The sequence below is a fragment of the Somniosus microcephalus genome, chromosome 19 (genome assembly GCF_052327205.1).
Source record: "Somniosus microcephalus isolate GS21.2 chromosome 19, FLI_Smic_1.0, whole genome shotgun sequence".
NCBI lineage: Eukaryota > Metazoa > Chordata > Chondrichthyes > Squaliformes > Somniosidae > Somniosus > Somniosus microcephalus.
This window is the reverse complement of record NC_141005.1, coordinates 27443784-27456967: the sequence shown is the minus strand read 5'-3', so window position 1 is coordinate 27456967 and position 13184 is coordinate 27443784. Positions and strand designations below refer to the sequence as shown.

Here is a 13184-nt window from a genome sequence, read left to right as displayed (position 1 = left end):
TGCTGTGAGGAGGATGCCGAGAAACTCCAGTATAATTTGGACAGGTTGGGTGATTGGGCAGGAGCATGGCAGACGCAGTATAATGTGGATAAATTCGAGGTTATCCAGTTTGGTGGCAAAAACAGGAAGGCAGATTAATATCTGAATGGCAATAGATTGGGAGAAGGGGAAGTGCAACAAGACCTGGGTGTCCTTGTGCACCAGTCGCTGAAGGTAAGCATGCAGGTGCAGCAGGCGGTTAAGAAGGCAAATGGTATGTTGGCCTTCGTAGCGAGAGGGTTCAAGTACTAGAACAAGGATGTCTTGCTGCAGTTGTACAGGGCCTTGGTGAGACCACACCTTGAGTATTGTGTGCAGTTTTGGTCGCCTTATCTGAGGAAGGATGTTCTTGCCATGGAGGGAGTGCAGCGAAGATTCACCAGACTGATACCTGGGATGGCAGGAATGACGTATGAGGAGAGATTGGGTCGATTGGGCTTATACTCGCTGGAGTTTAGAAGAATGAGAGGGGATCTCATTGAAACTTATAAAATTCTAACAGGACTGGACAGACTGGATGCAAGAAGGATGTTCCCGATGGCCAGGGAGTCCAGAATCAGGGGTCACAGTCTAAGGATAAGGGGTAAGCCATTTAGGACAGAGATGAGGAGGAATTTCTTCACCCAGAGAGTGGTGAACCTGTGGAATTCTCTACCACAGAAGGCAGTGGAGGCCAATTCATTAAATATATTCAAGAAAGAGTTGGATATATTTCTGAAGGCTAAAGGGATCAAGGGATATGGGGAGAAGGCAGGGACAGGGTACTGAATTTGGATGATCACCCAATCTCTCCTCATACGTCGTTCCTGCCATCCCAGGTATCAGTCTGGTGAATCTTCGCTGCACACCCTCCATGGCAAGAACATCCTTCCTCAGATAAGGCGACCAAAACTGCACAAAAATGATCTCATTGAATGGTGGAGCAGGCTCGAGGGGCCGAATGGCCTACTCCTGCTCCTATCTTCTATGTTTCTATGTTTCTATATATTGGGTTTAAAATAGAGCCAATTATTTAGAATGTGCTATAGTTAACTTGGTACAGTAGAGCATGAATAGCACATGTTGTCCTGAGATTTGACAGTGCTATCACTGACTCACCTTTGCAGATAAACAGCTATACCTATGTCTTTTCCTTTAATACAAAGGAACATTTTGCTTGTTCTGGTTCTGTCATAAATATAAGCCTGGCCTAAAAAAGCACTGAAGTGGGAAGGGGAAGGGCTGTCAGCATGTGGTCATGTTAATGAGTTACTATTAAGATGTAGGAGACCAATGGATCGTAGAGTGGACATTATTGGAGCTAGTACAAGACAAATATCACACTGCAGCATTTTTAAAAATTCATTCATGGGATATGGGCGTCGCTGGCAAGGCCAGCATTTATTCGCCATCCCTAATCACCCTTGAGAAGGTGGTGGGGAGCTGTCTTCTTGAACCGCTGCAGTCCATGTGCTGAAGGTGTTACCAAAATGCTGTTAGGTCGGGAGTTCTGGGATTTTGACCCAGTAACGATGAAGGAGCGGTGACATATTTCCAAGTCAGGATGAGAACTTGCAGGTACAACCACCTGCAAGTTCCCACGTGCCTGCTGTCCTTGCACTTCTAGGTGGTAGAGGTCGCAGTGTGGGAGGTGCTGTCAAAGAAGCATTGGCGAGTTTCTGCAGTGTATCTTATAGATGGTACACACTGCAGACACGGTGCGCTGGTGGTGAAGGGAGTGAATGTTTAAGGTGCTGGATGGGATGCCAATCAAGTGGGCTGCCTTGTCCTGTATGGCGTCGAGCTTCTTGAGTGTTGTTAGAGCTGCACTCATCCAGGCAAGTGGAGAGTTTTCCATCACACTCCTGATTTGTGCCTTGTAGATGATGCAGTCAGGAGGTGAGTCACTTGCCACAGAATACCCAGCCTCTGATCTACTCTTGTAGCCACAGTATTTATGTGGCTGGTCCAGTTAAATTTCTGGTCAATGGTGACCCCCAGGATGTTGATGGTGGGGGATTCGGCGATGGTAATTCCGTTGAATGTCAAGGGGAGGCGGCTAGACTCTCTCTTGTTGGGGATGGTTATTGCCTGGTAATTGTGTGGTGCGAATGTTACTTGCCACTAATCAGCCCAAGCCTGAATGTTGTCCACATCTTGCTGCATGCGGGCATGGACTGCTTCATTATCTGAGGAGTTACAAATGGAACTGAACACTGTGCAATCATCAGCGAACATCCCCACTTCTGACCTTATGATGGAGGGAAGGTCATTGATGAAGCAACTGAAGATAGTTGGGCTAGGACACTGCTCTGAGGAACTCTTGCAGTGATGTCCTGGGACTGAGATGATTGGCCTCCAACAACCACAACCATCTTCCTTTGTGCTCGGTATGACTCTAGCCAGTGGAGAGTTTTCCCCGATTCCCATTGACTTCAATTTTACTATGGCTCCTTGAATCCACATTCGGTCAAATGCTGCCTTGATGTCAAGGGCAGTCACTCTCACTTCATTCTGGAATTCCGTTCTTTTGTCGATATTTGGACCGAGGCTGTAATGATGTCTAGAGCTGAGTGGTCCTGGTGGAACCCAAACTGAGCATTGATGAGCATGTTATTGGTGAGTAAGTGCCGTTTGATAGCACTGTTGACGACACATTCCATAACTTTGCTCATGATTGTGAGTAGTCTGCCGGGGCAGTAATTGGCCAGATTAGATTTGTCCTCCTTTCTGTGGACAGGACATAACTTGGCAGTTTTCCACATTGGCGGGTAGGTGCCAGTGTTGTAGCTGTACTGGAACAGCTTGGCCAGAGGCACGGCTAGTTCTGGAGCACAAGTCTTCAGCACTACAACCGGGATGTTGTCGGGGCATATAGCCTTTGCTGTATCCAGTGCGCTCAGCCATTGCTTGAAATCACGTGGAGTGAATCGAATTGGCTGAAGACTGGCTTCTGTGATGGTGGGGACCTCAGGAGGAGGCCGAGATGAATCATCTACTCGGAACTTCTGGCTGAAATGGCTGCAATGCTTCAGCCTTGTCTTTTGCACTTGCGTGCTGGGCTCCGCCAACATTGAAGATGGGGATGTTCATGGAGCCTCCTCCTCCCGTTAGTTGTTTAATTGTCCACCACCATTTATGACTGGATGTGGCAGGACTGCAAAGCTTTGATCTCATCCGTTGGCTGTGGGGTTGCTTAGCTCTGTCTATAACATGCTTTTCTGCTTTTTAGCATATATCTAGTCCTGTGTTGCAACTTCCCAAGTTGGCACCTCATTTTTAAGTAAACCATGTGCTGCTCCTGGCATGCTGTTTTCCACTCCTCATTGAACCAATAATGAAAAGTCTGAAACTTCTGTGGCTTTCCAGTAGCTTTTGACTGTGTCTTTCATGATCCATTATGTGGAGGCTCTCTTGGAGACTTTACATGAAATAGGAAGTGTGAAGCAGGGAACTCCGAAAAATCCATTACATTTTTGGGCTATTAAAATATAGCTTGGAGAGGATGGAGAGGAATATCAAGTGACTGACTTACTGGGAGGGAGCGGGGAGCGTGTTTGTGTAGGGGAAACCCGTAAATCCCGGGCACGCGGAGGTCCTGCCGAAATTAACGGCAGGACTTCATTATCATTTTTTATTCCGTTTTCCGCACGGCAGCCATCCAGATTGAAGGCTGGCTTGCTACCGGACGGGAAAGCCTATGGTCCCTAGCAATTGGCAAAGATTGCGGGGCATAAGAGGGAGTCCGTCCGGCAATCGGAAGGGAGGAGGGAGGGTCTGCAACGGTTGCGGGGCAAGGGGGGAGGGCAGTCGGACCGGCAATTAGGAAGGGAGGGAAAGATTGGGGGGAATAAGGGGAGGTCAGCAGATTGCGCGGCAGAGTGGGGAGGCAGCAGATCGCAGGGCAGAAGGCTTGGTACCGTGGATTTGGAGGGGGGGGGTCGACCAATCATGGCAACGAGGAAAGGCCCCAGTCAGCAAAAGGTTTGCTTTGGGGGATTGGGGGAAGCACTTCTGTGTCTCCTGGCTAATAGTGCTATAAAAAGAACTTACCTGCTTGAACTGGCTGCACCCGTCTCCATTTCGCTGCCAGATTTCCCGAGCCCTGGAAAACCTGGCTGGCCAGCGTAAAATTTAAGTCAGGCTCCCAACTGTGGGAGTCTGACTTAAATATTATAATGAAGTGTCCCTCCTCTCGAGGGCGATACACAGACATGTCACGCTACCAGCCCCCGTAAAAATGGCAATGGGTGCGTAAGCGGCGGGCTGGGGTCATGTTTCGCAATATTTAATTTATAACCCTTTCCCTGGCCTTCTCCTGCTGTCGTAGGGGGGCGGGAGGGGGAGGGGCGGGGGGTCGAGGGTTAATATTGACCCCATGCACTATATTTTTTGAGCTGTTAAAATAATGGTAGAAGAGGATGGAGGGGATTATCAAGTGACTGACTTACTGGTTAAAGCACTGCATAATGACACATTTTCAATGAAAACCTCTAGAAAATTAAATTTTTACCTGAATCAGAAGGTTTAAATCCATCGGTTTGTATACCTGCATCAGATGACATAATAGAGTGTGCCCTGAGAAGTTGGTTGTCTGAAACATAAAGTCATCAAAATTTTAAAATTATAGTGGCCATTAATGTGATCCATGGCACCTAATGCATAGCATTTTGGGGTGCTGACCTCTTTGGGCACTATTCAGCTTCACATGTTCTGTGCCTCATAATACATACTGATTCAGTAACTGGAACAGAGAGCCTGCACAGAGAGTATGCAAAGCTCATTGAGGACCCATTTCTAATGACAACGAGACCAGCTACCCAAAATGTAGCAGGAGCTCTTTAGAAGTGCTCCATCATCCAGTGTCCATTGCAAACAAGTGCTGCAGGGGAGGTCTGTGCAGTAAAATTTAATTTTTTCCTGAGTAAACCTGATCTTCTAATAGGCTCCTGCTGGACAATGGAGCAAGAAGCCAGCAGTACAATTACACAATACATAAAGGGGGTTAATTTGGATAAACCCTGAAAACGGGCGGGAGATTGCTGTACACGCCTAACCCATGTCCGGTCATTGCGTTGCAGGCAGCATGTTAAATTTGTACTGCCTGTTGATTACCATGATTGCTGCTTGCAGCCAGTGCTACCTGCTGGGGGGCTCGATATCACAAGTGGCTAGCGTTAATTAAAGGTAGCCTGTACCTCTTGTGGCTGCTGGAACTTAATTGATTTTGAACAATTTGTCAAGGTGGCTCAACCTGCGAGAGAGCATACACCAAGGTTTTCTAATGATGCACTGGAGACTTTGGTGCAGGAGGTGGAGAGAAGGATGGTCATCCTGTCTCCGCAGGGGGGCAGGAGGCCCTTGAAACATATGCTGGGAGGGAGTAGCGACAGAAATCAATGCCAGGAGTATAGCTCCAGGAACATGCATGCTGTGCAGGGAGAAGTTTAATGATTTGACATGAGTTGTCAAGGTGAGTGAGTTCAATTTTCAAATGGTATGTCCTACCAACTACACCATTAACCTCATGCACCAAACAATTCACTGCACCCCCATCACCCACTTACCAACAATTTATATCAATCTGTACTTAACCCTTCAGTTCATATGCTGAACCTCCCCTCACACACTTAGCACTGTTGAAAGCCCTACACCCACAACTCACAGCTCACACACACTGGCAACTGTTCAACCATGACAGCCACATCACCGAAACATACTGCAGGACACTCACTGACACACTTCCCTTTCTCTTGTAGGCCATCTTTATAGCAGGAGACAGTGGCATATAACAGGAGGCAGGCATAAGAAACTGGGAGAGGATAAGCATGCCTGCACAATTTAACCCCCATGGAGTGACGGTGCTGGCCAGCATGGTAAGGGGTATCACTGAGAGTCTCTGCATTCCTAATCCTCCTTCCCCATTCCTACTTCTTCCTCATCCCACAATCTCTTCTGACTCACAAGCTGCAAATGGTGTAAGCATGCACTTCTCACTCTCTCTGCTTCCCTCACCACTACCTAAACCTTGTCCCTTTTTCATTTCAGGTACCCAAGATGTGAAGCCTTCCAGAAATTGGAGGAAAAGGAAGAAGACAGTGATGATGAAGAGACACCGTCACTCGATGTTACACTCGCAGCCACCAGCTCAGAGACTACAACTGCACATACTTTAGAGGATCGGTTAGAGGAGAGATTTGCACATGGCGAGATACTGGCACAAGTGCTCAGGAGTCAGGATGGGGGGTGTGGGACAAGGACTGCAGTTGCCAGCTCGCCGTAGAGCGAGGGTGCACATTAATTCTTGTCCCGAGGAGTCAGATGATGACTTTGATGGCCCAGACTACAGAAGAAGTCTGATGGGTGTACACAATCAAATGCTTGGTGCACTGGAAGGCCTGCCAGAAAGTCTGCGCACAATGTCAAGGATCATCGAGACATCCACCTCCAACTTGACACGGGGCTTTGTGCAGAGCTGGGAGCCCATCCTTTTCAATGTGGAACAGTGGATCACCTCAATCAGCACACCTGTGCAACCCACCATGATGCAGCATCTGATAGCCGATGTTACAGTTTCCATTGTAGTACAAACAGCTTCCTTTGCATCACAACTAACTTCCATCCAAGCTCTGGCTGCTGCCTTGGAAGCTCAGACTGCTGCTATCGTGGCTCCATGTACCACTGTTGAATGGGGCTTTCAGGGCATCATAGCAATCCATCAATCTGTTCTCTAACAGAGCACCAGGATTGCTGAGGCCCCACCCTGGGAGAGTGGCAGTGGCTCCATGGCACAGGAACCTGCTGTCCTCTCTCAGGACGTCAGAATTCCTGATCCAACCCCTGCCACTCCTCCATTGCCCCAGCTGTTGCCTGTCAGCCAGCCAGCACTTATGCAGCCCAATGTCGAGATGGTGCAGTCTGAAACTAGGGTCCTTGAGGCCCAGTGCTCCTCGAGGTCATCTTCCAAGGCCATCTGCAGCCTCTTCAATTGAAGGTCAGCAGCCTTCCACCTCCCATGCTGCAGCCCCTGGGGAAGCACTTCTTAGCAGCACTAGGAAAGGTGAAGGCACATGGAAGACAGACACTCAGAGAATGCATAAGGGTGATTAGTTTCATTTTGTATGTATTATTTATTGATTGAATTGTTAAGTTTGGATTTGACTTTGCATTTGGTGTTGGTTTTTATTTCCGTGATTAACTGAGGGAGGAACCAGTAAGTATTGTCAGATAGAAGACAATGTGATTCTCAATGAGTGAAGAAAGGTAAGGAGTGTGGGCCTGTTGGTAAATGGGCAGGTATAGTTGAGGTTACTGGTATTGCTCATGAATAATCTGATCACATGGAGCCCTGGCAGAAAGGGGCTGTCTATGTTGTAGCTTCCCTTCCTGTTCCTCCACTTCCTCCTCCTCCATTTCCTCTTCCTCCTCCTCATTCTGCTGCTCCTCAGCTTCTTGCCTGATAGGTGTTTACATAGGATATATGGCGCAGAAACAGGCCATTCGGCCCAACCAGTCCATGCCGGCGTTTATGTTCCACACGAGCCTCCTCCCATCTTTCCTCATCTAAATCTATCAGCATAACCCTCTATTCCCTTTTCCCTCATATGCTTAATAGCCTCCCCTTAAATGCATCTATAGTATTCGCCTCAACCACTCCCTGTGGTAGCAAGTTCCATATTCTCACCACTCTCTGGGCAAAGAAGTTTCTTCTGAATTTCAGTGATGTCCCTTATACAGTGTTGGCAAGGGCTATTTCCTAATAATGGCCAGGTTGTGCAGCATGAAGCATACTACCACAAATCTTGATACCCAAACAGCTGAGTACTGCAGGGCACCTCCAGAGTGGTCCGGGCCGCAGAAGTGTTGCTCGTGGATGCTGATGATCTGTTACATAATGTTCCTTCTTGCAGCATGGCTCTCATTGTAGGCCTGCTGCGCAGGTGTGCATGGGTTCCTGACTGGAATCATGAGTCATGTCATGAGGGGATAACCCTTGTCACCCAGTAGCAAGCCTTTGACTTGCCATGCTGGTTCAAATACAGGTCGAACATAGAAACATAGAAGCTAGGAGCAGGAGTAGGCCATTCGGCCCCTCGAGCCTGTCCCGCCATTTAATGAGATCATGGCTGATCATCCAAATTCAGTACCCTGTCCCTGCTTTCTCCCCATATCGCTTGATCCCATTAGCCTTAAGAAATATATCTAACTCCTTCTTGAATATATTTAATGAATTGGCCTCAACTGTCTTCTGTGGTAGACAATTCCACAGGTTCACCACTCTCTGGGTGAAGAAATTCCTCCTCATCTCAGTTCTAAATGGCTTACCCCTTATCCTTAGACTGCGACTCCTGGTTCTGGACTCCCCCGCCATCGGGAACATCCTTCCTGCATCTAGTCTGTCTACTCCTGTTAGAATTTTATAAGTTCCAATGAGATCCCCTCTCATTCTTCTAAACTCTAGCGAATATAAACCTAATCAACTCAATCTCTCTTCATATGTCATTCCTGCCATCCCAGGAACAGAGGCCTGCTGCAGAATGAACGAATCATGACTGTCACCTGCATTATGCGCTGCCTACGGTCGCACACCAGCTGCACATTTTTGTTCATTCATGAATATGGTTGAGTTTAGATGAGGAGCTGCAACGCAATGTGCATGCAGTCAATGGCACCATGCGCCATGGGGAAACCTGCAATCTGTGCAAAACCTCGTGCTTGCTCCTCCTGCTTGTCTCTGGCAAGAGGGTATGAGATGTCGTGCTTGACTCTGGCAAGAGGGTATGAGATGTACGTGTTTGTCATTGTATAGAGAGCCTAAGTGATGTCCCTTATACAGCAGTTCACTGTAAACTCTGAGATGTTGCTTATATCTCCAGCAGCAGCCTAAAAGGAGCCACCGGCATAAAAATTAAGAGCTACGATCACCTAGACAGCGACAAGCAATGCTATCCTTGCCCTGCATTAAGGCTGCAGTTGTGGCTGGAGCAGTTAGCAGATTTCAGTCACTACCTGCTTTGTGAAGTGAAGACGCCTCATGCAATGGTCCTCGCTGAAGCTGAGGTGAGAGAATTGTTCCCTGAAGACCCTCTGCGGACATGGCCTTCTTGAGTGCCGTTCCCCCTCATCCCTCTTCTAAAAGCTTGTCCTGCCATACGTGACCTCTCTTCATTCTCCCAGTCATGTTCAATTCCCAGAGGAAGCTCTACCAGGCCCCCCATGTCTGGAAGCAACTTCTTTTAGCACAATATTTTAAATGTCACAAAAAGAAGTGCAAGGCCAGCCAGATCACTCCCTGTATAGTACTGAAACTTTAGATGAATTAAACCTCCAAAAATGCAGACACTTCCTCCAGCAGCTAGAAGAATTTTTTTTATTCGTTTGTGGGATGTGGGTGTCGTTGGCAAGACCAGCATTTATTGCCCATCCCCAATTGCCCTTGAGAAGGTGGTGGTGGGCCGCCTTCTTGAACCGCTGCAGTCCGTGTGGTGAAGGTACTCCCACAGTGCTGTTAGGTAGGGAGTTCCAGGATTTTGACCCAGTGACGATGAAGGATCAGTGATATACTTCTAAGTCAGGATGGTGTGTGACTTGGAGGGGAACTTGGAGGTGGTGGTGTTCCCATGCGCCTGCTGCCTTTGTCCTTCTAGGTGGAAGAGGTCACGGGAGGTGCTGCCGAAGAAGCCTTGGCAAGTTGCTACAGTGCATCTTGTAGATGGTACACACTGCAGCCATGGTACGCCGGTGATGGAGGGAGTGAATGTTTATGGTGGTGGATGGGGTGCCAATCAAGCGGGCTGCTGTGTCCTGGATGGTGTCGAGCTTCTTGAGTGTTGTTGGAGCTGCACTCATCCAGGCAAGTACAGTATTCCATCACATTCCTGACTTGTGCCTTGTAGATGGTGGAAAGGCTTTGGGGAGTCAGGAGGTGAGACACTCAACGTAGAATACCCAGCCTCTGATCTGCTCTTATTGCCACAGTATTTATGTGGCTGGTCCAGTTAAGTTTCTGGTCAATGGTGACCCCCCAGGATGTTGATGATGGGGGATTCGGCCATGGTAATGTTAAGGGGTAGTGGTTAGACTCTCGCTTGTTGGAGATAGCCATTGCCTGGCACTTCTGTGGCGCGAATGTTACCTGCCACTTATCAGCCCAAGCCTGAACGTCGTCCAGGTCTTGTTGCATGCGGACATGGACTGCTTCATTATCTGAGAAGTTGTGAATGGCACTGAACACTGTGCAGTCATCAGCGAACATCCCCATTTCTGACCTTATATTGGAGGGAAGGTCATTGATGAAGCAGCTGAAGATGGTTGGTCCTAGGACACTGCCTTGAGGAACTCCTGCAGCGATGTCCTGGGGCTGTCATGATTGACCTTCAACCACCACAACCATCTTCCTTTGTGCTAGGTATGACTCCAGCCAGTGGAGAGTTTCCCCCCTGATTCCCATTGACTTCAGTATTGCTAGGGCTTCTTGATGCCACACTCGGTCAAATGCTGCCTTGATGTCAAGGGCAGTCACTCTCACCTCACCTCTGAAATTCAGCTCCTTTGTCCATGTTTGGACCAAGGCTGTAATGAGGTCGGGAGCTGAGTGGTCTTGGCGGAACCCAAACTGGGCATCAGTGAGCAGGTTATTGGTGAGTAAGTGCTGCTTGATAGCACTGTCGATGACACCTTCCATCACTTTGCTGATGATTGAGAGTAGACTGATGGGGCAGTAATTGGCCGGATTGGATTTGTCCTGCTTTTTGTGGATAGGACATACCTAGGCAGTTTTTCACATTGTCGGACAGATGCCAGTGTTGTAGCTATATTGGAACAGCTTGGCTAGAGGTGCGGCTAGTTCTGGAGCACAAGTCTTCAGCACGATAGCCGGGATGTTGTTGGTGCCCATAGCCTTTGCTGTATCCAGTGTGCTCAGCCGTTTTTTGATATCACGTGGAGTGAAGCGAATTGGCTGAAGACTAGCTTCTGTGATGGTGAGGACCTCAGGAGTAGGCCGATATGGATCGTCCACTCGGCTCTTCTGGCTGAAGATGGTTGCAAAATAATCAAGCAACTAAACTGTAAGTACTTCATGATCTTTTTAAATAGCGCTGGTGGTGGGGTCCTTCATGCCATTTAATGTTGTGTTCAGCTGTGTGAGTGGATTTCCAAAATGGATGTGGCGGCTTCAAAGCAACGTTGCACACTGATTCACATAATGATATGCGTGCTTTGCACGCTGTTGATGGTTCTTAGGCGTGCACATGCAATCCCTTTTACCAAGATGGCATCCTATGCACTTCCTGTCAGGTCTTGTACCACATTTTGAAACCTTAAGTGGCTGAGTAGCGTTTAAAGAACGTGCACTATGCGGCCCAATTTAACCCCCAAACTGTTCCAAAATAATTAAAAGTCTGAAACTTAGTAGTTCTTTTCAGTAGCTTTGACTGAGTGGCTGCAACATTTGACTCCTTAACACACATTTTATCGGTGCTACGAGTGTCATTTTAGCTCCAAAATGGGGTTAGCATCACGTGCACACACTTCTGGTGCGAGCTGTGCCAGATGCCATCTTGGTGAGGGCATTAGCGCGCGGCAGGGAGCGACCGCCAGAAGTAAGCAGAGTAGGGAGATCGTGACATCAATCAGCGTGTAACACTGATTTTGGAGCTGAACACTCCAGCTAACGCTTTCTCTTTAAAACGCACACATTTAGCAGCTGGAAGGACCCCCCACAGTGCTAAAGGGATCATCAACTACTTACAGGTAAGTTGCTGATTGATTTCTACTAGCTCTTGCTACGACTGTACAAGTGTTTGGTGGTTTATAGAGTTCTTTAAAGTTGCTAAAGTCTACAGGGAGTGGTGTGGCACGTGCTGAAGGACTTTGTCCTGACTTCAAGGACTACAGCATGACATGGGGAATGAGCAGAGGCAACACAGAGCAGGACAAGCTGCTGCCAGAAGGAGGAGGGGGAAAAGGGCTCTCACAGGAGGCCATATGTGCCTAGGGTGTTCAGGGAGCAATTCACCTACCTGAACCTCAGCAAGGAACAGTGGCCCAGAAATTCGGGTCCCAACGCCTGAGTACGCACAGGGTACTCACGCGTAGGCCCAACGAAAGTGCCGGTTTCGTGCATGCACTGCGCATGTGTGGGAAACCGGCACTTCTGTTCCCCTGAAAGAAGGGGTTGACAGGTGGAACGCGTGGAACGATGCATATGCATCGAACTTACGTTTTTTTTGCAGGTTTCTCCGGGAGGGTAAGTCGCCAGCAGTTACACTTTTAAAAAGCAGGCACAAGGCCTGCTTTTAACAAGGTAAGTGGTGAATTAATTAAAATTAAAACATTTTTCCCACAGGTTTATTATTTTTAAATACTTTAAAGAAAGGTAAGTTTATTTTTAGCCCTGTTAGAAAATGTAATTAATTTTTTCAAAAGTTTAAGTTATTGTTTAAAATAGTTATTTCATGTAATTTATAGTTATTTTAAAAAATGTGATTTAAAAAAAAAAATTATTTGAAGTTTTAGTGATGTTTTGGGGCTTATACTATTTATAGGTTTGACAGCTCTTCATGTCAAACTTATGAATGAAGCATTCCCTGCTACCATTGGCTCTGCATGGCCCACGTGATCCCAGGGGACGCATCGAACTAACTGCGCCCCTGGGATACGCAAGCACTGCACGCCGGCAGTTGGAGGAGGCCCAGGATCGGAATCCCACGCGGGCCCACAGCTCAATGGCTGGCGCGCAAGGTAAGTGCAGGTCGGGGGCTTGCACCCGCGGGAAGCCCCCGACCCGAATTTCTGGGCCAATGTGTCAAACATCTGTGCTTCAGTAAGGACATCCTCACTGAAATCTGCCACCTGCTGCAGCTACAACTGCAAGCTCAGAGCAGGATGAGTACCGCATTGCCAGTGGCTGTGAAGGTGACTGCCCATGACCTTTTATGCGTTGGGCTCCTTCCTGGCTGGAGCAGGAGATATTTGCAACATCTCCCAGTTTGCCATCAGTGAAGTCACTGAGGCTCTGTATTCTAAGAGAGCTTAACACATTTCATTCTCTCTTGCCAGAGACAAGCAGGCTTCGTGAGCACACGGCTTCGCGAGGATTGCAGGCTTCCCCACTGTGCAGGGTGCCATTGACTGCATGCATGTTGCATTGTGTGTGCCATGTG

The 13184-nt window shown here is 48.1% G+C and overlaps 1 protein-coding gene across 2 annotated transcripts in view; it reads right to left on the bottom strand.

Annotated features, from left to right (window-relative positions):
• The window catches only part of LOC147104265 (caspase recruitment domain-containing protein 8-like), a 224699-nt gene that overhangs the window by 160220 nt on the left and 51295 nt on the right, over positions 1 to 13184 (bottom strand). For both annotated transcript variants that reach the window (XM_085961450.1, XM_085961449.1), the window contains exon 8: positions 4532 to 4612. In XM_085961450.1, coding sequence (XP_085817576.1) covers positions 4532 to 4612 — 81 coding nt within the window. The remainder of the gene's footprint in view (positions 1 to 4531; positions 4613 to 13184) is intronic.